Below are 24,466 nucleotides of genomic sequence, written 5' to 3' on the forward strand. Positions count from 1 at the left end.
TAGGCAGCACCCGAGAACATGACATGGCAGTATTGCTTTACCATAGGGATTGTAAATTGTCTGACCTTAAATCAAATGTAATGCTTTTCTCTTTGGCAACAAAATAGAAATGCAAAGTGCTCTTTATTTTGGTCCTCCCTGCACAGTTTTCAGTTCTAGCAAGAGTCTGGCACAATAACATTCATTAACAAACCCTTTTCTCAATATATAATTCACAATTTTCCTTTAACCTGAGGCATTGAATAATCTCTCATTCAATTTGGAGTCAAAAGAAATACAAATAAGAACAAAGTTAAACACACATGTGTTTATTGTAGACACTCTTTATTGCAAAGAGTTAGCACACAGTGTAAAGGTACCAACCATAGTTAAGCATTACATTACTTTCTATTATTGTTACGGTCACATAAAGGTACCAGACATGCAGATAACAGTGGAACAAAAATACATTAAGATTGTGGAAGGGGGAAAAGCCGATCAGGACCGGAATTAGTGTAAACAAACTACAGTAACACTGGATGTCATTGTAATTTTCTCAGATAGATGAAACCCTTCTTGTCACTCGATCATCTAGGGCTATCATTTATCTCAAGAATACATTACCTCAGCTCTCTTTTTGTAGCAGCTCCCAAATATATAATCAACTGCTTTCAGTCACTGATTAACTCTCATGCAAGGATTATTACCAATACCCAACCAAAGACAACATATGTCCCCCGTATGACAAAGTATACGCTGTCAAGTTTAAATGTCTGACCATTGTTCATAAATCAAGGTATCACAATATCTTAAGCGCTGCCTGAAAATCTACAGCTTAGACAAACCCTGAAGGTCATTGGCCAAACTTCTAGTTGATGTACGCCAGGTTCATCAAGCTCATGCCATGGGATGTAATTTTTCCATCCAGGCTAGTAATCTTTGGAACTCCCTCCCAGTAGCGATGCGCCTGACTCAAAATCTACTGAAATTCTGATGGGAATTTAAGCCACTGCTGTTTTTACTTAGCGCCTAGATGTCATTAAATATGCGTAACTGTCGTTGGAGCAACTCCAAAACATCATTTGCAGAATAATGCAGAAACACAGCATGTGGTCCTTCACAGGTGTTTAATGAAATCAGTGGTTGGCACGATAAAAAGAAGACTATAGATTCCACAATTTGCCCCACAAAGCTCGATGCATAGGGGGTGTTGTGGATTCAGAAAGGGAAAGAGAAGCATGGCGGCAGTGAAAGAAAGGCAATTGACAGCAAGGTAGTTGGGTGGAAGGATGGCAAATTGCAATGCTGCAATCTAGTTTTTGCAGTACCTATGCAATCCACTTAGCTGAACTGCTAAGTATTCAGAAAATCAACTAGTACTGAATAGTAATTTGTAATAGTAATTTGTATTCTTTTCAGATACAAATACTAGGAGTTGACTGAGCACATTTACATTACAAAGGGTGTCCGGCAAGGGTGCGTACTGACCCCACTTCTATGTAATCTGTATGTCAACTCTCTTTCCGATAGTCTGGAGGCCATTGGCATGGATTTACCAAGATGTGGGAGCAGAAGAATCCCGGTGTTGAGTTACGCCGATGATGCAGTAATTATGGCAACCACTCCAACTATTAGTTGTTGAATATAAATGTTATATGTCAGCTAGGGGACTACAAGTACATTGCCATTTTGTGCCGACCACGAAAAAGCATTTTGCACCTGTGACTGTGGACGGCCATAGACTGTCTGTACCAACTTTGATTATCTTGGCCTAAGATTCAATTCCAGGTTAATTTAGGGCAACCACATCAGAAAAACTTCATCCAGAATAAGACCGGTATCGGGGGGGGGGGGGGTATTATCAGATCTGCAAAAACAATACAAGATCACTCACCTCATCATATGCTTGCAATATATAGGGGCAAGGCAATCTGGGCAGGATCATATGGGTGTGAAATATGGGGCTATGATAAATGGAACCCTCTTCAGAAAGCTGAGAATGGCTTTTTGACATGATTATTGGCAGTCCCACAATGTACATTGGTTTAATGACCCATCTTGAGATGGGCTCAAACTCTCTGGCTGATCTGTTGTATTCTAGACCCATTTTTTTCTGGCAAGCCCACTGGACAAATGAGGAGGCGAACCTGACAAAGCTGATCCTTTCAAATATAATTGCACATTCAAACTGCCATAGAGTGGACTGGCTTGCTAATGTAAGATTATATTTCAATGTTACACAGCTTTGTTACACCAGGTCCCAGTGCACATTTGGAAGCATAAGATTATGCAGCATTTTGCTCATGTCAGGCCGGATGCAATGATGCATAAACACCAAGCAAGACTATACCATCCCCTCCGTGGAGGCTGCCGTATATTTTTCAATTGTCACAGATGACCACCAAAGGTTCTTTCTTTCTAAGGCCTGGCTAAACGTCCTACCTCTGTGGGCTGTGATGGCTAAATGGAGTCATGAGCCAATATCTGTGATGCCTCCTCATGTTTATATGTGGAAAAGGAGATATTGGTTAGTTTTGTTTTGTTTTGCCGCCGGTATGTTCAGATTAGAAAAACGGTGTTATTGGGAGCTCTGAAAGGGTCCGGTTTTAGACATTTGACTCTTATTTTTATTGCAGTGCTCAGTAGCAAAGGTGGCGGTTGCTCTGGTAAGTTACCTGAGGAAGGCCTAGACTAATAGAGCACACCTGTTACACAATCCTCAGCGGCAGGGTATCCGCATACTTGGCCACTGAATTCTTAATTCTTGTCTATCTCCTGTACTCATTTTTATTACAGATATTCTTGTAATTGGATAGTGTGGAGTGCATATTTGTTGCTGTTTTTATACTCGTTTTTACTGATTTTATGGACTAGGACATAGTTAGTACTACAGTGTATGAAAATGCATGTACCAATTGAACTGATATATGTTTTTACTGTGTGATTTATGTTTTTGAATACATTGTATGGATCATTGAATCAAAATAAACATTTCTCAAAGTCAAAGTACTTGCAGTATCTTTAGACCCCTAGTAGGTACTTAAATATTATAGATGTCATTGGAAAGCTCTGTGCAAGAGCCTATCTATTAACCAATTTGAATGGTAATGAGATGGATGCTCCCACCTCCAAAGAAAATCAGATTTGGTGCCCCAGAGGCAACAAATGTAAAGGCTACTCTGGTGGGTCAGATGAAGGACACAGACTATTGTAAGATATTTTGAGGTGATACTTCTATGGGGTATTCCCTACCTAACTAATAGGTAAGGTGCTCAATATCCATCAGTGAATGTCTGAAAAGAATCTTAAAATAATCTATCCACTGTCCAAACTAACCATAACTGGCCCTACCACTATCTTAAAAACTAAAGGCTGGAGAATGACTCCCTTCTCCTAGAGTCTTGCATCTTACAAACTTCTGAAAACGTCTGTTCAATAACTGTCCAATAACTGATTTTCAAAATTCTCTTGTGACCTCTTTAATCAGTTCATACTGTTCTCTTAATACTTTGTTAAACTGTTGCTTCTTCTCAACTTGGGTTTTCCTTGGACCTGTACTGATATCTTTCCTCTTATCAGTGGCTTCTTTTTGTTTGTTACTTTCCTCTTCAATTCTATTTCCAAAAGCTGCTCTTCCATTTTCTCAGGGTAAACCCAAATTCTCATGGGCATAAAATCAATGCTCAATAATGGAGTACTCAAAGTGCACGGTAACCCCAGATTTATTCAAAGCATAGAATCTCAGCTGGGACAGCATACACACAGCTCTCTCCAAATACAATAAGTACGCAGATTTTGTACTACAAATATGTCAACAGTGATGTCATAGTATGATTTCAGTTACAAAACTTATGAGGAGTTATGATTGGTTAATTTCTTAAGATACATATAGGGAGTCATTACAACCCCGGTGATAGCCGTGCCAGTAAAAATGGCACAGCTGCCGCCGGAGTCGTTTCTTTTCCAGCACCTGGCAATGGGGAATTACCGGGGCATTACAGCCCTGGCAGTCCCGGTAATTCCTCATAGCCAGGCGCGGGAAAAAATTACTTCCCAATCCCATTTGAGTCTCATAGGACTCAACGGTAATGGGGAGGATGTGCATACGTCAAGGTCGGCGAGCGGGTGCCTTTCCGCCCGTCAGGTCAGACCTGGCAGCGGGAAAGGCAGCCACACGCAGAACTTGGAGTATGCTGGTCCAGTAGCAACGGTGCCGGTAGCCTACCGGCACCGTTGTTATCGTACCGGCATACTCATAATGAGGCCCATAGACTATATAAGTGGTACTTTCTTCATTGGGCTATACATATCTGATGGCTCCACCTGAGTCCAGCCCATCACAAATAATATTTTCACTACATTATTATTTGCACCACTCATTGGCTGGCATTATTCATCATAAGTGGTATGGCAAGAAGGATTTGTACTGGTTGGCACATTTTCATCAACCATGGGCACTTTGACGAAATGTCAAAATATGAGAGACACATAGGTTAGGGAGTGTGAAGTCCATGGTCTTCACTCATTTCCAATTAAAAGTACTCATGCTTTCCAGGCCATTTGGTCTTGTGCATCATCTTGTGTCTGTACGTGCTGTGCAGAGTTTCAGCCAGTGTCTTATCTGTACTTGGCTTATAATTAATAGATAGTGTTCTTCATGTCTTGATCACATGTTAGGAGACCATGTTGGAGAACTAATTTCTTCCTATTTACCATATTTTTAGCTAATTCTAACATGCATGTTGTACTCTTTGTGGCCAATGGAGACACACATCATCTATAAGCGACTAAGTCTTTTAACATTCTGATCTCATCTGCATATCAATAGCTGTTTGTGCTCTTATTGTAACGCAATTAACTTGGGAGTCTGTGCTTATCGTTCTGGGAACTGTTATCTCGCCCCTGCGCTCTACTCATCCATTACTCCCTTTTGTGCATCTGACCATGGCACTTGCTACAAACTGCCGTCTGGGCAGCTTCAAGCTTCTAAAATAAATGTGTTTTTGTGAATTTCGTATCTTTGTCTGAGGCCTTGCTACTCTTAGGCCTGCTGAAGCCTCTATGCTAAGATAAGGGCTGTACTTCTGTGCTTCTCGTCTCCATATTAGAGACCTGTATTTGTCTGTTCATGTTACATTCACTTGTGCATCTGTCATACGCTGATTTTCCTGCCTGTGTATTCTGTATCTATTCTGCCTATAATTCGATCTGTTCTATCAGTTTAGTGATTACCCCTCTTGGTATCCTGGAATCCTCCTTCCTTCTATACTAGACACAGAGCACAATACTTGTGCTTTCTACTATCTAACTGTAATCCCTACTAGTGTCTCAAAGGCTAACTAATTCTTTATGGCAGAAGCGTGTACGTCGACTATTTAAAATATTGCTTCCTAGAATCTGATTTAGCTTGTTTCATCACTCACCCCTATCTTAATGGGGTGCTAGGGCTTCCTCTGCTGGTATTGTTTCTCACCTGTACGGTAAAAGTAAGGGGTAGGGGAAGGAATTGGTACTTGCATAGCAGGGACAGTTGTCAAAACCTGCATATTTATCTGCCCTATTACACTTACATTTTCTCTCTTTTTGGCAATGATGCCATCCTTACTTTGAGTTTGACAAGTATGAGTACTCTCATAACGATTACCATTCAGTTCATTTACAGTCAGGATTATATTCTCAATGTATTGACTGAGATGATTAGGACTAGTGCTACAACTATTCCCATTTACTTCTCTTGTTCTCACTGTTATATTCTCACTATCTTGACTGTGATGAGTATGAGTACTCTGATACTGATTCTCATTCATTTCTCTTATTCTCACAGTTATTTTATTGTTGCCTTGACTGGGACAAGTATGAATATTCATAGAACGATTCTTCTCTTGTTTTCTTGGTTGTATTCTCATTATCTTGACTGGGATGAGTATGCATACCCCCATAACGATTCTTCATCTCCCTCCCAGGTCTCACGTTTTCCCGTTATCTGACTCTTTCAGGGATAACGCTAAAAGGGTTTTGCTTCATTCGGCTTGGGTTCTTTCCTTTGGCCGTTCAATTCCTTTTCCTCTCTCGATACCTCACACTCTGAATCTTCCTATCACATTGCTTTCCGGTATCCCAGTTACCGGGACATTGCGTGGTCCCAGCCTCGTATTGCTTTCTGCATGGTCACCAGGACCACAAGTCCACCAGTCATTCTTCATAGTCACGCCATGACTTGCTGGTTCTCTCTCTACCCAGCTGACAGGATGCTGCATTTCCAATACTTAGATTATAGCTTAGCAGTCGGGTTTTAATTAATGGCTTCTTGGACTTCCCAGTCTACTCCCCTTTCTGAGGTTGAGTAGTAGTGGGCCTTCTGTGGCTTATCTCTGAATCTATCTCTTTCAGCCTGTTGAGGCCTTTCATCCCTTTTATTCATCCTTCGCATCTCAGTTAAATACAGTTCCTCATTTAAAGGAATATTCACAGTTTCTGGTTTACAATAAAACATACTTGTTCCTTCTTTGTACCAGTTCTTGCACGGTATCGCTGAAGAGGTAATTTTAGGAGGATCTTGAGAGAGTTCCTCACAGGAATGGCAGTCCTTGTCCCCACCGGGTGAGTCTTTCCCGGTGAAGTCCTATTTGCCTCTACCCCTAGGAAGGGTATTGATGAGTGGGCTCACCTCTCTAGCCTCCTCACAGGAGAGGTTCCCCCTTGGGAAGAAGGGACAAATTCCTGTCATTCGTCACACTACCTATATACATTTTCACATTAGTGCTAAAGCTGTGACAGGGTAGTCTTTAACGTGCCCCACAGACCAGCATCCATCGTCCCTAAGTTTGGGGCTCCCCAATTCTCAAAAGAAACATGCATTCTCAAGAAGGTATGCATTATTTATCAAAGTTTTGGGAGTTTTCCTTTCAGAGATAGTAAGGGGCTGGAGGCAATATCATCTGCACAAGATGTTAACTGTTTCCACACTGGGTAACCTAGAGTTAAGGAGTTACCGCCTCACCCACCAACAGATATTTTTCCCAATAAGAGGGTGGAGGAGATGCCTTACTGGAAACAAAAGATATCCTGACTGAAATAACACAATTTGGCAGGATTTGTAGGACAAGTGTTGAAAATGTTTTTGTGTAGTTTGGAAGCTAATTCCAAAAGCTAAGGAATGACAAATGGTTTAGCCATTCAGGATCATTTTGATTGGCTCATCAATTTCCAATCATCGATTCAGTTTTCTCTGAGGGATTTGAACAACTACATTCAGTTGTCTGTGAACGGCTTTATAGGATGCAAGACCCAAGCATGTATTGTGTAACTTCAATTCACTATTTCATAATTATTTCTTTAGTTTTCTGAAACATTCTGTTGGAATGCTTCACAGAACTAAATTAGGCCCATGGTGTACAGATTATACAAAAGGACCATGGATACAAAGCCAAACAGAATGGAGAATTGGAGACGGGCTCACAAAGGCGTTGAAGTAACCATCCCCACTCATCAATTCTTAAAATAATATTTTTTGACAATGCAACAAGAGGGAGAGCAACCCAAAGAAAGTGAGCTACTGATCTGCCTAACTTATATAATAAAAAGAAGGACTTTTGCCACTTCCAGACTGGCCTCCTTATTATGTGAGGCAAGCACCAAAGGTGATGAAATTATTACACCAACATTCTCAGGTGCAGTGTACAAGGAACTACTCCATAAACGTGAAAATGATTGTGCAGCGCTAGGTGACACTCAGCTATTAATAAATCTGGTAGGCTATGTTTTATAGTATTTGTGCCATAACATCATAATACACACACCAGTGACTCCTTAACCACAATATTTAATAAAGACACAAGTGGTTGAATACGTTCAGACTATTGTGGATCTCTCCATGGACCCAGGAGTCAAATTAAGGCAGACACGCTCACATTAGAGCAGTGGAGGATATTTGGTCCATGCCTTCCAAATGGCAATGTGGCAAGATGGTTCAAAAAGATTTGATCAATGGGGGATGACTTGAAACCAGGCCAAAGTAAGCTATAGGACAATGTCTCCCTCTGGGTAGTTTCGATGTCCTGGTCAAAATGTTCCTGATTGCAGTCAGGTTTCAAGCTTCAGCTGTGGGTCTCTCTCTTCTATGAGACAGTTGAAGGAAAGGGTCTTTCTCCCTTATTGGATCACAGGCTTCACTCATATGGAAGAGAACTTTGGGATGTCAAAAAAGCCAACAAGAATCAGCAGTGTTTTGGTATCCCAACCCATTTACTTTGGAATTCTAGGATGGATTGGTGCATTTTCCATCCCCCTACCAGGATTCAATCAGGATACCTCCTATTGACGGTTCTACTCTCTTGTACTTTAGTGTGTCAAGGTAATTCAAGATTGTGAAATGAAGTTGTTTCCATGTTTCTATATTTCCATATTCTGTCTCCTTGGATCAAAAAGCTTCTCTTTGTAATGATCTTCTCTTGCCAGGCCACTCCTTTTGATTGATAGGCTCCAGTGGGATGTGTTTGGTTCAGCCCACTCCTTAAAACCAGCCACCTTCCCTCCCTCAACCCCCCACTCGTGGTCTGAGTGTAAGAATCTCACAGGAAGCAGAACAGCCAGTACTTACCTTCTTTCTGCCAACCCAAACGTACTATCAGGCACCTATTGAGATGGATGTGGTTCTGCCCTGCTCATAGAATGGTGACCCTCCACAGGTGGGTCGGGAGTTACTTTGACAATTGAAGCTAACACATGGGTTCCTGGGTGGAGCTGAACTATCTGCTATCAACTTGGGAAGAGGATAATGAATCCAGGTTTCATCTCTTTCACCTGAGCAGCCAACGAGTGGTAGGCAACATTTATTGGTAACTTTAAAACAGCAAAATCAGGCAATCCTTTTAAGTCTCTCAACATCACAATATTCTGTATTAACTTAACTTCACTTTATGTATAGGATACTGGGATTCTGCCATCAGGGTTGAGTGGCAAATGAAAAAGTTAATGTTATTTCTTGAGATCTGTGTTGCCTGAGTGAATGATGTCGTCATGAGAATGCTCCTGAGTGCCTGGAATGTTTGCTTGTGAATAAGGGTTCTAGCTCAGGCTGTTGGTGCCAGCTAGCCTTGGCGGTGGGAGCCAGTGGGTCCCCTCTGGGGCTCTGTCCCATAACTGAGTCATCTACGTGTGTCATCTGAACTGTGTTAATTTACCATCAGCCTCATGAAGTCTTACTTTGAAACAGTGTTGACGAGCTGGTCAATAACTGGACCCAAGGAGAACAGAAGCTGAAGGGAAGCACAGAAGCAAGTGTTACCTGCTGCGGAGGGTGAAGGGAAAAGGATGGGAGACCCACTGACCCACTGCCCCAGATGAAGAGGCCCACCACCCACGGCTGAAATGTAGCTGCCCAGGGCTAGGCTATAACCACCAGGGGCATGGAATGGGGCCCAAATGGAAGTTTCGGGGCCAGAGAGATTTTAGCAGACACCTAGGGCAAAGAAGCTGCTGCTCTGTGCAATGAAATCACCCAGGGCTATGCAAGAGTGCTACCCAGGGAGGGGAATAACACTAACCCTTCTCTCGGGTGCCAGGGAGCACCCTGAGAGGCTACTGGGTGCAGAGGGATGTCAAAGGGTGCTCAGCATGGGTGACTTGGGTGCTGCTACACAGAGTACTGATTGCCCCCAGGCGGATGTTGCTTACAGGGCACTCAGGGAATCTGCACTGCTGGCCTGCTGGGTGGCAGAATTCATAGAGAGAAGGTCATATTTAAGCCGCTCAACCTATATGTTGGATAGTATATGGTACCAATGAGCCGGGTGGCCCGGAATTACTCTTACCTGCTAGCTGAACTGGAGAGTGACCGTTGGAGCGGTGGAACTGTTGGAGCTCCATCCAACTCTGTGATTGACTACATACTGGTTATGTCAGCTTGACGTCTGCAGGGTACGGCAGCCATCAGAATACCTGCCTTTGCGCATTCTGCACCGGGTGTTCCATCTCTGCCATCAGTAATCAGGAATGTGTGGAGGAAAGCACCTTCTGGCGTGGGCAGAATGTGTTTGTATCATAGTGCATCAGTATCAGTGATGGTGTGGAAACATCTTTGAACTGCCAACCGTTGCTAGAGTACTGAATCCAGCTCCATGGCGGCACGGAACTAAGATGTTTGAGGTATGAGAGCCACAAGTGTCTATGTATTGCAATGGATGTAGGTTTGAGGGGAAAAAAGGAAACAGTACCACTATGGGGGGAGTCAATGACTGCATGTATAGATATATATGTCAAAATATGAGGAACTTTGAGAGGGATACCAACTTCTAGGTCCCAGTGCCCTACGTTCACTTGTAGTTCAACACATGTGTCGCATGTGTATGAAATTGAAACTGAGAAAACGTCCCTCTACTCTGTAACTTGGAACAGTCTAAAGTTATTTCATATTAATCATGCGCCACAAAGGATAAGCTTACACATGGTTGTTTTAATTTGGTAATAACTGGTGATTCAAAAACATGGCTCTATGTGATAACACGTGTTTCGGAGAACAGTGCCTTTCTCAAATCAAGGCTAGTGTCCAACAACAACAGAGTTCAATGTCACTCGTCTGTATACCATATTTCCATTTCAAAGGTGCTTGTATGCAGACTGGTCATGGGTTAAATCCCTCCTGCATAGATTCTCTTGGCTTCAGCGTCCCTGCGTCCATGCATGATCAAGCGCCAGTTTCAAAACTGACGAGTGACACTAAACTCTGTTATTGTTGGACACTAGCCCTAATTTGAGAAAGGCACTGTTCTCTGAAACACGTGTTATCACATAGAGCCATGTTTTTGAATCACCAGTTATTACCAAATTAAAACAACCATGTGAAACCTTATACTTTGTGGCGCATGATTAATATGAAATAATTTTAGAATACATATATATGTGTTCTTTACATGAGCATACTGTTTCTTGAAATTATTGGTGTGATTCTAAAAGGTCAGCACCACAACTATTGTGTTGTATCAGCAGTGCTGCTGCGGTCTAGAGGTTTTATAACTTCCCATGAAGTGATGCTCACTGCTCTCTAAGGTATTTGGTCATGGGTAAAGAGGTCTCTCTTCTGTCCTGCTTGTGTCATAATGTGTGAGAGTCACGAGTGGCTTCCCATCCTCTAGGTGCATCATTAATGTATATCACAATGGCACTATCTTGGCCCAAGCTTCTCAACTTACTCTTCTCCTTCGTGACCGCCACCTGCCCTCTCTAATTAACTTTCCCCCTTCACCTGCTACTCCTCCTTCCCCCTCTCTAACCTCTCCACCACCACTGATGGGAGCACCACGCCCCTGTGCTCCTCCTCAGAAAACTTTCAACGGTGGTAATAAGCTTCACTAAGTTACTTTGAATGCTAGTTCCACTGTCAAACACTCCTCTGACATCTGTCTCTTTCTTGAAGACTTTGATCTTGACATCCTCCCCCCTGCCGAGACGTAGTTCAATGTCAGCTCAATCACTGCTCTTGGAACTCGCCTTCCTGGGGGCTACAAACTCCTCTCCAGACCCAGGCCCAACTGGCCCCGAGGTGGAGTGGCCTTGATTTTCCCTGAGTGGGTCCCTGCCTCTATCATACCTACTCAATCCTACACCTCTTTTGAATGCCTTGTCTGTAGGTTAGGGATCTCACCTACTCTCTCACTCATGCTTGCTACCATCTACAGGCACCCTGGCCCTATCCCTCTCTTCCTCTGTGAATGGGCCTACCTCACTTCCTCTCTCTTGACCTCTACTTCCAAATTCCTCCTCCATGGTGACTTCAATAGACATCTCGACTCTCCTGAATCAGCTGCTTCACAGTTCCGGGACCTCTGTGCCTCCCTCTCTCTTACTAGCCTTCCTTCTGCTCCAACCCACTCAGCCAGACACACTCTGGATGCCTTCATCTATGGCGACATCTCTATTACTAACCTGGTCATCCGATCTCCCCCCCCCTCCTGGTCCGACCATTCTCTCCTCTCCTCCCACTTGGGTTTCCTCTGTCCTCTGTTACGAGCCACCTCCTCTACTGCCAGCCTCCTTTGCTGTCATTCGACCGATGAAGCAAGTATCAGTCGCTGCCTTTGCCTCCACTTTCATCCCATCTCCCACCCCTGCGTCTGACTCTTTCTCTGACTCTGACCTTATCAACCTTCACATCTCCATCTCCAACACCCTTGAAATCCTTGCCCCTGTCCTGAGGATCCGCCTGAAGCCGGCCTCCAAGTGCACCTGTTGGTATGACTCCAATTTAGCCTCTCTGAAACATAAATGCAGAGTTGTGAATGGAAGTGGTAGACCTCAAAACTGACCTGTCGCCTGCTCCAAAGACAATATTGTTTCTCCATCCACTCCAAGAAGGGGGCTCAAATTCAAGCCCACATCTCTGGTGCCACTAGCAACATGGCTGAACTTTTCAAAATCTGCAGTAATCTCACCAATCCAACTGCATTCTCTACTCCTCTACTTTCTTCCCAGGCCTCTGCACCACTGTGGCCTCCCCCTTCACATCAGAAACTCAGGGCATCCTGTCCTCACTCTCCACCACCACCCTCTCCACGCCTGCTTCTGCTCCCCTGCCTCCCTTGGCTCCTCTCCCTCAAACCCCCACACTCTCATCCCTTCTGCCCATAACACCTGCTGAGGTCTGTAAAGTTGTCTGCTCTATCAAGGTCTCATCCAAACAGGTGCTCCCCTGCTACTCTAGAATCATTAAGGACAACATCTCTCTTGCCCCAGCTCTTGCCAACTTCTGTAACCACTCCTTCACCACTGACTCTTTCCCTCTATCCTTTGTGCACTCCCCTGTTCACCCTCTTCCTGGGTAAACTCTTGGAGAAGTTGGCCCTCGCCCAATTGATCCTTCATACTGAACTTATCAGTTGCCTCCATGACAATCAATCTGGATTCCGGGCATCCAGAGGCATGGAAACTGCTCTCCTGAACACCCATGAAGACTTGTTTATGAATTTTGACTCTAACTCTCCTGCTCTAAGTCTCCTTGACCTCTCCGCTGCTTTTGACATGGTCAACCATTCTATCCTCATAAAACGATTCCATGATACCCTTGGCATCACGGACAGGGCACTGGACTAGCAGACCTCTTTCCTCACTAAGTACCCATCCCAGCTGCAACTGGGCCCCTTCTTCTACACCACTTCGCCCTCTACCTGTGCGCCCCTCAGGGCTCTATCCTATCACAGTGCTCTTCAATATCTATCTCACCCCTCTTGCTCACCTTGTCTCCTCCTTCTTGCCTCATTTCCAGTGTTATACTGATGACACACAGCTTTCCTTCAAACTTCCCTCTTCTTCCTCCTCTTCCTCCTCTCTCATCCCCAGCACTCTGACCACCATCCAGGCATGGTGTGTGGCTAATGATCTCTGTCTTAATGCAAGTAAGACAGAGATGCTTCTCATTCGGACACCTGTGCCTTATTTCCCTCTTACCCACTGGCTGGCCTCCTTGGACCCTCTACCCTCACCATCCTCTGAGGCCACAAACCTTGGGGGCATCTTTGACTCCGCTCTCTCCTTCACCCCTCACATCCTGGCCCAATTCCTGCTTCACCTCATTAGAGGCATCCTCCATTTCTTCACCTTTCCCCAGAAGCTCTACATCTCCAGAGCTCTGGTCCTTTCTAGGCTGGACTACTGCAACAGCCTCTTCCTCAATCTCCCCCTTTCTTCCATAGAGGCAGGTCTCTCTTTGGCTGGTGCCTCTCTTTGTAACAGCCTCCCTGCCTCTTCAGACTTGAGCCGGACCTCCTTAAATTCTGGAAACTTCTCAAAACTCTGCTTTTCTCTACCTCTTTCCCTCTGTTCCTTCCCTGCTAATCGCCCCACTGCCGCTGAGACTGGTGGCCTGGTCCTTCATGAATCTAAGAGGTTACCAGGCCCTCCACCCAGTCAACACCAGCACCCACCCCCCGGCACTGTTCCTGCGGGCGCTCTGCCTGGTGGCTGTGCATTCCACCCGTGGGATTCCTCCGCCTTAGCACTTGCCATTGGCCTCCACCCTGGCCCCCCTTGAACTTCCCTGCTGGGCTCCCACCAGCACTTGTCCATACCTTCTCCCTTCCCCACTCCCTTCCCTATCTCCTGCACTTTTCTCCACTGCACTTGCACATCCGAATGGCACAAGGCCTAGCAATACCATGATTGTATATGTACTGTTTTTGCCATCGTTAGTTTACTCTCCTTGCTCCCTCCTCACTTTGCCTTGTGGCGCTTGCAAACACCATTCAGTTGTATAGGCGCTTAATAAATGCTAAATAAATAAATAAATAAATGAAGAAATTGGTCTGCCGGCCATCAAACTAGTGACAGAGCAGTAACAGCATGCGAGTCTTGCAGGTTAAAGCAGAAAAACTCTGCAAGGACTTCTAGTCACTGTACTTATTATAACTGTTTTTAAAAAAAAATTAAAATAATGTTTTCTACTGAAGGCTGCGGTAGGATTGTGACGGGTACTTGCTAAAGTATTTCACTATATATATTGTCAGTGGGGTACTTAGTGAAGGGTAGACAACTTTTAATGGCATTGTTCTGTATGTGTGTTGTCATATTAAGCTCTATGGCTGCTTAAAGGTGGCAGTTTGATAGTTACTTCTTGAGGAATTTTAGGGTTATAGTTATTAACGTAAAAAGACGTTTAGGCACTATGTACATTTCAGCAGGATGTTGTGCCTATATAGATGTGTTAGCTGTACGGAGTGCATGGTAGTGAATAGTGATTAACACTGGGGCATTTCAGGAGGACTACAAAGACTTTTAGGGACTATGTACATTTCGGCAAGATGTTGTGTCTAATGTAATTCTGCAGTGAGTGAGTGATAACAGTACATGCATGTTAGCATTGTGTATCTAATTGGACACGCATGCGTGTGTACATGCGTGTTTGCTGCTGGAGCAGAAAGTTAAGTGTTTTGAGGCCTGAATGTTAACGTTTCTTTTTCGAACTTTCATGTGTAATTGGACTAGTCTATTGTTTTTTTTTTTTTAATCCATATCGTGGTAGTTTATTGTGGATGGGGACGCCTCCCACACTTTTAGTTGTTATGTTTTCTATTTTTACAGCACCTCTCTGGCGAATGTCTCAATCATTTTTGCTACATCCTTGTGGTTGCCTGTGCAACCTCTTAGGTTACATTGATGTGTGACACCTGCATTTAGATAGAGTTGTGTCTCCATCTTTGCAGATAAAGAGTACAGGTATGTGCAATGGTGCCTGTGTCCCAGCTCACCTCTTAGTTGTGGGCGTTTGCTACTGTCACTAAAGCGAATTGTAAGATTTACAGGGCTAAAGTAAGTCTTGGCCAACCAATATTGTGTTTGCCTACCTATCTTTAGCTGGTTCCAGCGAATGGTTTTGTATTTGATTGAGGCCCTGTCTGTTTTTCATTTCCATCTCTTGATTACTCTCCTTTGTCTGTTGTGTATCACAGTATTTGTAGTAATGTTAATAATGTTAATGGGTGGCTGTGAGTGGCTTTTAGATGATAAGGTAGGTTTTTCTTCAGTGGAGAAAACACCCAGAGAGTTTCATGCTGTGGTTACTTAGTCAAAGGATGAGCAATAGTACACGGTGCACACCTCCAGGAATATTGCTAGAAAGTAGGGTTTCTTTTGAAACTGTTTAATGTGGGCTCTGCTGCCTGGCCAGTGGCTCAGTATGGATTGTAGTTTTGAGTTGGTGGTTCTGTGTGCAGTGATTCACCACCCAACCTGTACTTTTCGGTGCACATTATTTTTCTCTCCCATCATACACCGTTTTAATATTAAGAGGAGATGTGTGTGTGTGGTGTGAATGGTGTGTGGCTGTGATGAATTTTCCCTTGGTAAGTTTCACTCTAGTAAAGAAGTTATGGAGGTTGCAGTGTTATCTTGGTCATGTCTGTGTCCATCGTTTGCACTAGGCTGCACTTGCGGTCATTTGTACTTTCTCTTGTATGGCAGGGTTCAATGTTGGAGTGTGTGTTTCGTTCACAACTGGCATTAAACTTCAAGCTCGAGAGTGGCAGTCTCGCGACTTGCGGGTAGCAGGATTTTAGTTTCTTTGCAGAGGGTTGTGTTTAGGTATCTCTGTAGCCCATTGTATGTGGCAGGTTGGTTCTTCAATGTAGCTGGATCATGGTCCAGGGGTGGCAGCTCTGGACAGGAGGGGTATGGTTTATTTTGTAGTGTCTAAGAACATTGGAATGATATTTGGGCATACTTGAAATTTTAGGGTTCATTTGCTGAGAGTGTGTGTGTTATGCCGGTTCCAAATGTGTACTTTTGTTTATTGAAGAAGGGAGATGTGTTATGTCTTCAGATCTGTATTGTCTGAGTAAATTATATCATCCTGAGAATGCTCATGAGTGCCTGGAATGTTTGCTTGTGAATAAGGGTTCTAGCTCAGGCAGTTGGTGCCAGCTAGCCTCGGTGGTGGGAGCCAGTGGGTCCCCTCTGGGTTTCTGCCCCTTAACTGAGTCATCTACTTGTATCGTCTTAAATAGAGGAACCCCTGTGAATGTACCTGCAGCCTCATAAAGTCTTACTTTGCAACAGTTAATTAAGCAATACCCCAATGTGCTGGCCCAGGACCAGAGTTACAGCTACGAGTGAAGTGAGAACCCAGGCCATCACCTGACAAGTAATGCCCTTTCACTGAGTTGCCCATTTATATTAGTATCCCAGTATGCTTTTCAGAGGCCTAATAGTGTTTTATAAGGTGGAGAAATGGCACAGTTGCTTTTCCTGCACTTAAAACACTACAAAACAAAATGGCTACCATGGATGAAGGGAGCTACATGTAGTCCCTTCTCCCTTTCCAGGGTGGCCATTGCCGCGTTGGGGAAGCATCAAAACAGCATGTGTTTCCAGCACCTATAAGGGGTGAGGTAGCTGCAGGTAAGCAGTTTAGATCAGTTGGTGGGGGATGGGAACGTTGGGAATCAGGAGCAGCAGGGGAAAGGGGCAGTGGAATTACTTACCTTTTGCCAGTCAGTGAAGATGGCAACCTCCCACTTCTGAGGAGGCTTGGAACATGGAACATGGGTAACATCATGAGGAATAGCATGCATTTCCATATTCCTGGTTGGCTGGGAGGTCTCCTGAGCTCACTGCTAAGGGGAGTTAACAAGACTGAATTATTTCAGACATATGGCTTCAGCAGATAGTGTTAAATTATATCAAATATTCCTGTACTCTGCAGATTTACTTTAAAACACTGAAAATTGTCAATGGACACCTGTTGGACATTGATTTGTTCTCTTAGTGCCAAATGAGCTTTTAAAGGGAAACTTACACGAGAAGCTGCAACAATGTTTCTGCATGTGCTTATTTGAAGTGTCATAATACTTTTGTACCTGGTATGTGGTCATGTCACATTTCTGCAGTTAGTGTTTTTTTGGACTTTACAGGTCAGAACATTACACGCATCCATAATATGAATTGAATTGATCATGATACATGCTCGTTGAATCTGACATTGGCTCCTGTTTAACCATAGACAATACATTTTAGAAAATATGCCTACAGAGAAATTGTGTCGGTTTGCAGAGCACAATTTCCTTCAAAGATACCACTGTAAATTTGCATTGCAAAGATAGCCTACCCTTGTAGATGACATTCTGTCACAGCAACTATACATTCACATTTTGTTACATTTATTAGGTGATTGGTTGTTTTTTCCTTTTTTCAATCTCTGTAAACATACAACAGCCTTTCATCACATATTTTTTGAAGATATATGACCAATGGACTGGAGTTGGGAATCAAATGTAGTGTGATATCCCTTTGTGAGTTCACATTGGGAGGCCAAAAGGCATGGGATATCACTCCTGCTGCACCTATGATTTTGGTAAAATGGCACCACTGAGTTTTCACCTTAAAATACAAAGGCTTCAGCGCAGATCTAGATGAGGCTTTGATGCGAGATTCTTCATAATAGTTAAAGAGTGCACATTTGACCCGGTTTCTGCCATTATTTTTTGGTATCATCAGTGATTGTTTTCACAAACGAAAGTTACCCTGAATTGCATTCATGTTGTGCCACTTATGTGATATTCTCTGAATTCATAAACTGTACATTTGAAAAACTAAATTGGTGGAATGGATTTGATAATCATGATCAGCCTTTCTGGCTATAACGAGAAACTGCATCTTAGACATTAGCAAATTGGATACTGGCTTCATTGATAATATTTCCTGTTCCAATCTGACTTCTTTGAAATCATTTGGAAATATGCATCCAGATAGCAGGGCTCCTTCCTGCAAGATAATGCCCTATGAGAGCCACTGCGACAATCTCATATCAATGATTTCCCTGCATCCTTTGGAACAACTTTATTCCAGGAAAAGTCATATTCTTCAAAAATTTCCCAACAGAAATATACATATTCAAAAGAAAACATGTTACCTGTAGCAATATTTGCTCCTGCTATCCTTGCTCGTATTAATCCATACCTCTCCTTGAGGTGAAGAATTTTAACCTTGGAATATTGGGCCATATATTTGTCTAACTTGTCTTTGAGATGTTCTAAATTTAAAAAAAAACAAACGTTAGTCAATCAATAATTGTATAAGTGCAGCATTTCTAAAAATAAGACACATTACAGGTGCTGTATATAAAAAGTGTCTATCAGACGCTTAACAAAATGTGTGAATTTCAAAAGTAAGCTGAAACACTGACGTATGTGGTGCTGTTTGCAAATATTGGTTTGCAAATATGAATGCCTTCCTCCCCTTTAAGTGTCATTGTTTTTACAGCTCACTAAACCAATCCATCAGGGTTTAAACAAAACTACTGTTTCATTAACAATCTGAATGTGTGTTCCTAAAATACAAACCAAATGCACAATTAATATTGAGTTTAATTCAAGTAATGGCTGCATGGTGTTATTTCAGAATAAATAATGCACCTTGGAATTCCTCTCATGCCTCAACTATTATGTACAAACCAACATGTTTTTCAAAACATAGTCAAGCAAGTTTCAGACATGAAAGAATATCAGACCCTCCTCAGGGGTCTAAACAAGCACCTAATTAAGCTTTATAGACCTCGCTCCAGGGCCACACTGGGAGTTATGGGCCCTGAAGTACAAGTTAAAGGCCAAGCTCTGTCCTTATGCGGGGGAAACATACAAAAAAAGGAAAAAGGCAATGTGCCTGGAGTGGCTGCTGGGAACTGGCTCGTTCCCAGCAACCATGTAAACAACCACAAAGTGATGTGGAGGGAGGAGAGGGACTTACAAACGAGCCAGGCCACTGTTGAGGCAGCACAGCAAAGATTTCGGCGTAACAGTGGGTGGTCATGGAAACAAGAATCCCGGCTCTGTCTTCCTGGTGCAGACTGGCAGAGATTTTATCCAGGGGAGGGGTGGGCCCATCCCCCTAATACAGTAATGAGCAGGAGTGGGGTTGACATTGATGACTGGGCTGCATCTGTCAAGTATGGCCTGTGGGAGGAGCTCTGTAACGAGAACCCCTATGCTGGCAGCAGTGGCTATCAGAATGGAACTACCATGATCGCTTGTTTTGCCGGAACAAAGGCCCCTGTGCTGATAGCCGGCTGTCAGCACAGTGCTCCTGTGATTAAATTGAGCACTTCGCCGAGAGCCCCTGCGCTGGCAGTAGGGCACTCATCACAGCGCTCCCTATGATCCCAGAGTGCCGCACTGAGAGCCCTGAAGGAAGTGTAACTGACAGGAAGGCTCTCAGCACACCGCTTTATGATCAGAGGGAGCGCCACGCTGAGTGCTCTGCTGTCAGCGCCACTCTTACCATGGGAAATGACACAGCATCCCCGTATTGGCCAATTGTTGGGCCATATGAGATGTGAGAGCCATACATGCTCGTATGGCCCAGAAATTGGCCAATGGGGGAGTGCCACATCACTCCCCCAGGGCATAATTCCTATAATCATCTCTGCAATTTCGGCAAGAAACATTGACTGAGCGTATGGGGTTTGACAAGTTTCTCCGAAACCATAAAAGAGGGACTGAACTCAGAAGATAAATTAAGGATTTACTTATTTATTAGGAGGTTTCAAGGAGCAAAGAGTACACTGCAATCTTAAAGAAAAATCATTGCAGTAAAGTCCCCCTATACAAGACTACTTACACTCATGGTTTCCTCCGTTTGAGCCTCATATTGACACGTGCTCTTTCTTCCCTAACGTGTAGAACAAGTCAGCAGAATACCCCAGTTCCAATACATTGTTTCAGTTTATTTTCTAGCTGAAACGCATTTCCCAAGCAGGTAATGAATACATTTTGGATCGCCATTCATAAGTTAACATTCCCGTAATCAGTTTCCACTTAGCCACAAACAGACTACAGGCGACCATTGAGAGGCTCAATATAGTCACCCAATTACCCAGGTGCATGCTGCTCCCTGGGGCTATTTCCAACAGGGTGAAAGGGCCCACCAAATTGTGTTCTCTCCCTAACCTTTTTGTTTATTCATTTGATATGTTATGAAGCACAAACTGTTTTGATGAATATATTAGCTCATGTAAATAAGCAATGTTAACATATTGCAGTCTCACATCAAACAGATTATTAGTAGCAGGCCAGAGCCCTCAATTTTAAACATGGTAGAAAAAAAACATGTCCTTGTCCCTGTTCTGGAATTATATCTCTAACACAAAGAGGAAGTATCTTGATACACTCGGGAAAACTATTACAGTTTAAGGTACACTGAAGTCTGCATTTCCCTTTCATGCAACCTGATCCCACTTAACTGCAGCCACCTTTAGCTTATTTGAGCATATAACTCAATCTCCAAGTGCCCAAATATAGCAATAACACCCGATCCGGGGGACCGGATAGGATGGTAATGCCCGGGGCTCAAGTTAACGATGGACCCTGGTGCCATTACCACAGGATCCGGCCTGCGGATCGGGTGTGATTGCTATTAGCGCCTCGAGTTTGCAATTTGGAAACCCAAGGGGCTCACAGCAATTTACGAGGCGTCCCATTCATTCAAACAAAATACTTACTGAAGATAGCTGCCATGGAGCTGGAAGACGGGCTTCATACGGGGCCCCTCTTCCATTTCCATGGTGGCCGTTGGCGATACGAAACAACAGGAGTGGAGACGGCGGGGACGCCATTGCAGAGATTAGAGAGGAATGGAGGGGAGGGTAGCTGGAAGATGGCAGGGCAGAGAAGCAGCCTTCAGGTTGCTTGGAATGCGAGCTGAAACTGTGGAATTCAGCCCACAATCCGAGCAACCTGATTGGTTGCCGCCCCGGCCCGGGTGATAATTGTGGTTAAACCCTGGTTATGTACGCACCGTTTACTGCCTAACTTTCCAAAGGCTGAGAACTCCACCTAATAGGGTACCTCAAAAGGCCCTTTCTGATCTAGAGCTATCGATCTGTGCAGATAAGGGCCCACCCCCGTATTCCTATTGTGCTTTCTTGTCTATGTGCAATTTGTAATTACCTGTACAGCATATCATAAAAACTTTTCTAAATGTCGCGAGGGAGCACTTGAAACAAAAACAAGCACTGCATAAATATCTTAATTTGTATCATAATTGTGCATTCATCAAACATGATTGCAAAGTTCTGAGATCTACATAAAATAACTCTGCTTTTGTTTTATCTAGTAGAGAGTAGAAGGCTATAAATTAGAGCAAAACGTTTCTTATTCAGAGCCAATAGTCTGATAGTAGGGGTGCCTAAACAGCAGTGTTTTGAGATCATTTCTGAATGTGTGTCGAAATAGTGCTAGTTTTCCCCATGCCTTCTTAGCCTATTATTGTCAGTCTCTGAATTGGGGTGACTGTAAAACTGCTTTGCGTGTGCTTCTGTCAAAACAACTGCACAAGATGCTCCTCTCCCTGCCAGGACGTCATTTCACCAAAATGCCAGGGGTAGTGGAAGTGACATCACACGACCCTTGAACCCCCTGATGACATCACAGGAAGTGATGTCATTTGACCCCACCCCAAAGTGATATCGAGGGAAGCAATTGAGCATGACCTTTCACCAGTTGACATAGCATTGTACACTAAGAAAAATATGGTTATGATATCACTATAATATGATGTACATTTCATACAAGAATGGATCCCCATATGTATCGTTAACATCAGTGTGTATAGGCCCATATTACCAAATAACTGTGAATGGAAGTAGACGTCCATGACCAAATGATAATGATGTGTTATTATATAGCTTAAGCGCTTTATGTAGAAATAATATACACCCAATATCACCCAACCTGTGTTGGTACTCATTTATCGACCACAGAAGGATGAAAGGCTTAGTTGAGGCGTTTAAGAACAGACTAAATCAGTGACTCACCCCCTGAAGTGTGCCTGAAATAAACCTTTAATGGGTCTAGCAATTATTGTATAGAATTCCAGAAAGACACATTATTTGGTATTCCTACTCTTTCTTAATTAGGGTCAGTGCTGAAAGTGTAAAACTTGTGGCACCCCTGTTCTTATTTTTCTTATTTTTTTTAAGGGGCCTGAACAAGAAAGCCAGTCACTCCAGAAGTAATGAGCCACATGTTGCTGGCCACAGCCCAGGAGGTTGCATTACAAAAAAAAAGGTGTTGCTACCTCTGGCGACCCCTAAATGACATCGCTGCTCCCTGGATTGAAAATAACCGCACCTATGAGCTTCTTCACAGTGTAGAGTGAGGTGAGCTGTCTACACTTTTGATGTGATCCGCAAAACTAGGCCCAGAAATGCTGCAGATACATGGATGCAAAACCACAACTGTATTTAACTTAACAGTGATTAACAACAAGCCAAAACAAGTTATCAAAAAGCAAAGGGTGACATGAAATGATTACGTCTAACCTGTCTGTGGACCTTATTTGAACACCTACTAGACAGGCTTTAAACGCATTTACATGTATTATGAATTCAAGCATAAGAAAATTTTTGAAATCCCAAAATGTAAAGCCGTTTTCAAAGTCAGATGTGTGGCAACTTCTCAATCTGATTTAGAAGCTATTTCTAAACCTTCCTCTCAGGCTTTGGGATGTTTTCAGATTTCCACAGACCAGCTTTAGAAATCACTACAAAAGAGTGGCGCTGAAAAGTAGGCGGCTATTCCATTTAAAACTATTCAGAAAACTGCCACTGCAAAGTGGAAGTTGTTGTTTTCCAAATGAATTAGAAAGTCAAAAAACATACAAAAGGGCTTGTTTAGCATTCACGAGGCTGTGTCGCACATTTGTACAGCTGGGGCAGGGAATCACAACCTGGTTACAATTCTACAGTACATTAGCCAATATTTGCCCTAGTGTTAGACAACACCAAGATGTGCCTTTTCCAAGTTGCCAGAAAATTATGGGGTTGCAGGGCCAAATCGGACATAGTGCCATTTTCGGCAATTCATGTTATTTAAAGTAAAGTGCATGTTTTGTACTTAAATAGTGTAAGGACCCAACAACTTTGATATAGCATGGACAAAGGCTAGATTTGTCTCTGTATATTGCAAACAGATTGAATTTCTGAACTGGAGGGAGCAACCGATTGCAGTGAGGGAGCCCAAACTAAACAAGGAGGTGTTCGGAGGGGTGCTAGCACCCCCGCCACCCCCGAGAATGTTTCAAATTGTGCATTGTACATCACTTTTTTGGAAAATTGTGACAAATCCACACATTTTGCTATAGGTTTTGTATGGTAGCACATGAAAACAAAAGTAGATGAAAATCAACAGTGCACATGAGCATTTTTCAATGCATGTTCATGATGCCTTTGCTCACAATATCTGTGCCCATACATGATCATGCAGGCTGCACCAATATATGCCAGTATTACCATTTAAGGACTTAGCTAGTAAAAAATGCCATGCCACAGAAAGAGGTGCATCCAGACTGGCTATACCAAAATATGCCAGTGAACCACGTAATCACACTTCTTTTTTTATCACATTAGCACTATCCTTCATGCCATGTAGAAAAGGTCATGCCACATCCTCACTTTTCCCCAAAAGTTCACCGTCTCCAGAGCTTTGGTACTCTCCAGGCTGGATAAATGCAACAACCTCTTCCTTAATCTTCCTTCTTCCTCTCTCCCCCCATTCCAGCATATCCAGTATAGGACTGTGAGACTTATCCTTGGCCTCAAGCCCAGGGACTGTATCTCTCCAGCATTAAAATATCTTCACTAGCTCCCTGTTGCTGCAAGGATTACATTCAAAACCGTCTGCATCATCCACAAGGCCTCCCCTCCCATAGCACTTGCCCTTGGGCACCCACTGGCCTGTGTTGCCTCACTGGCCTGCACTTACTATTAGCAGGTTGATCACTAATGATCTAGTGATCTCTGCCATGCACGTACGTACTGCCTGCCACTGGCGGACTCCCTGGCACCCCCCTGTGGATTCTCCTTGCATTTACCCCTTTCACCTCTCCCTCTCTCGCTCTGCACTTGCATGTTCTGAATGTTCACAAGGTCTAGTAGGACTGCCTCTTTCCTGTCCATTATTTTTTTTTCCACTCGCCTGCTGTCCCATGTTCCCTTTCCCCTTTGCCGTGT

General features: G+C 43.5%; 1 protein-coding gene across 1 annotated transcript in view; it reads right to left on the reverse strand.

Annotated features, from left to right (window-relative positions):
* GALNT5 (polypeptide N-acetylgalactosaminyltransferase 5) overlaps positions 1-24,466 on the reverse strand; it is a 359,001-nt gene that overhangs the window by 177,772 nt on the left and 156,763 nt on the right. The window contains exon 3 of the mRNA XM_069616407.1: positions 18,374-18,493. Coding sequence (XP_069472508.1) covers positions 18,374-18,493 — 120 coding nt within the window. The remainder of the gene's footprint in view (positions 1-18,373; positions 18,494-24,466) is intronic.

Source organism: Ambystoma mexicanum, chromosome 9, assembly GCF_040938575.1.
Source record: "Ambystoma mexicanum isolate Mex_15411 chromosome 9, UKY_AmexF1_1, whole genome shotgun sequence".
Classification (NCBI taxonomy): domain Eukaryota; kingdom Metazoa; phylum Chordata; class Amphibia; order Caudata; family Ambystomatidae; genus Ambystoma; species Ambystoma mexicanum.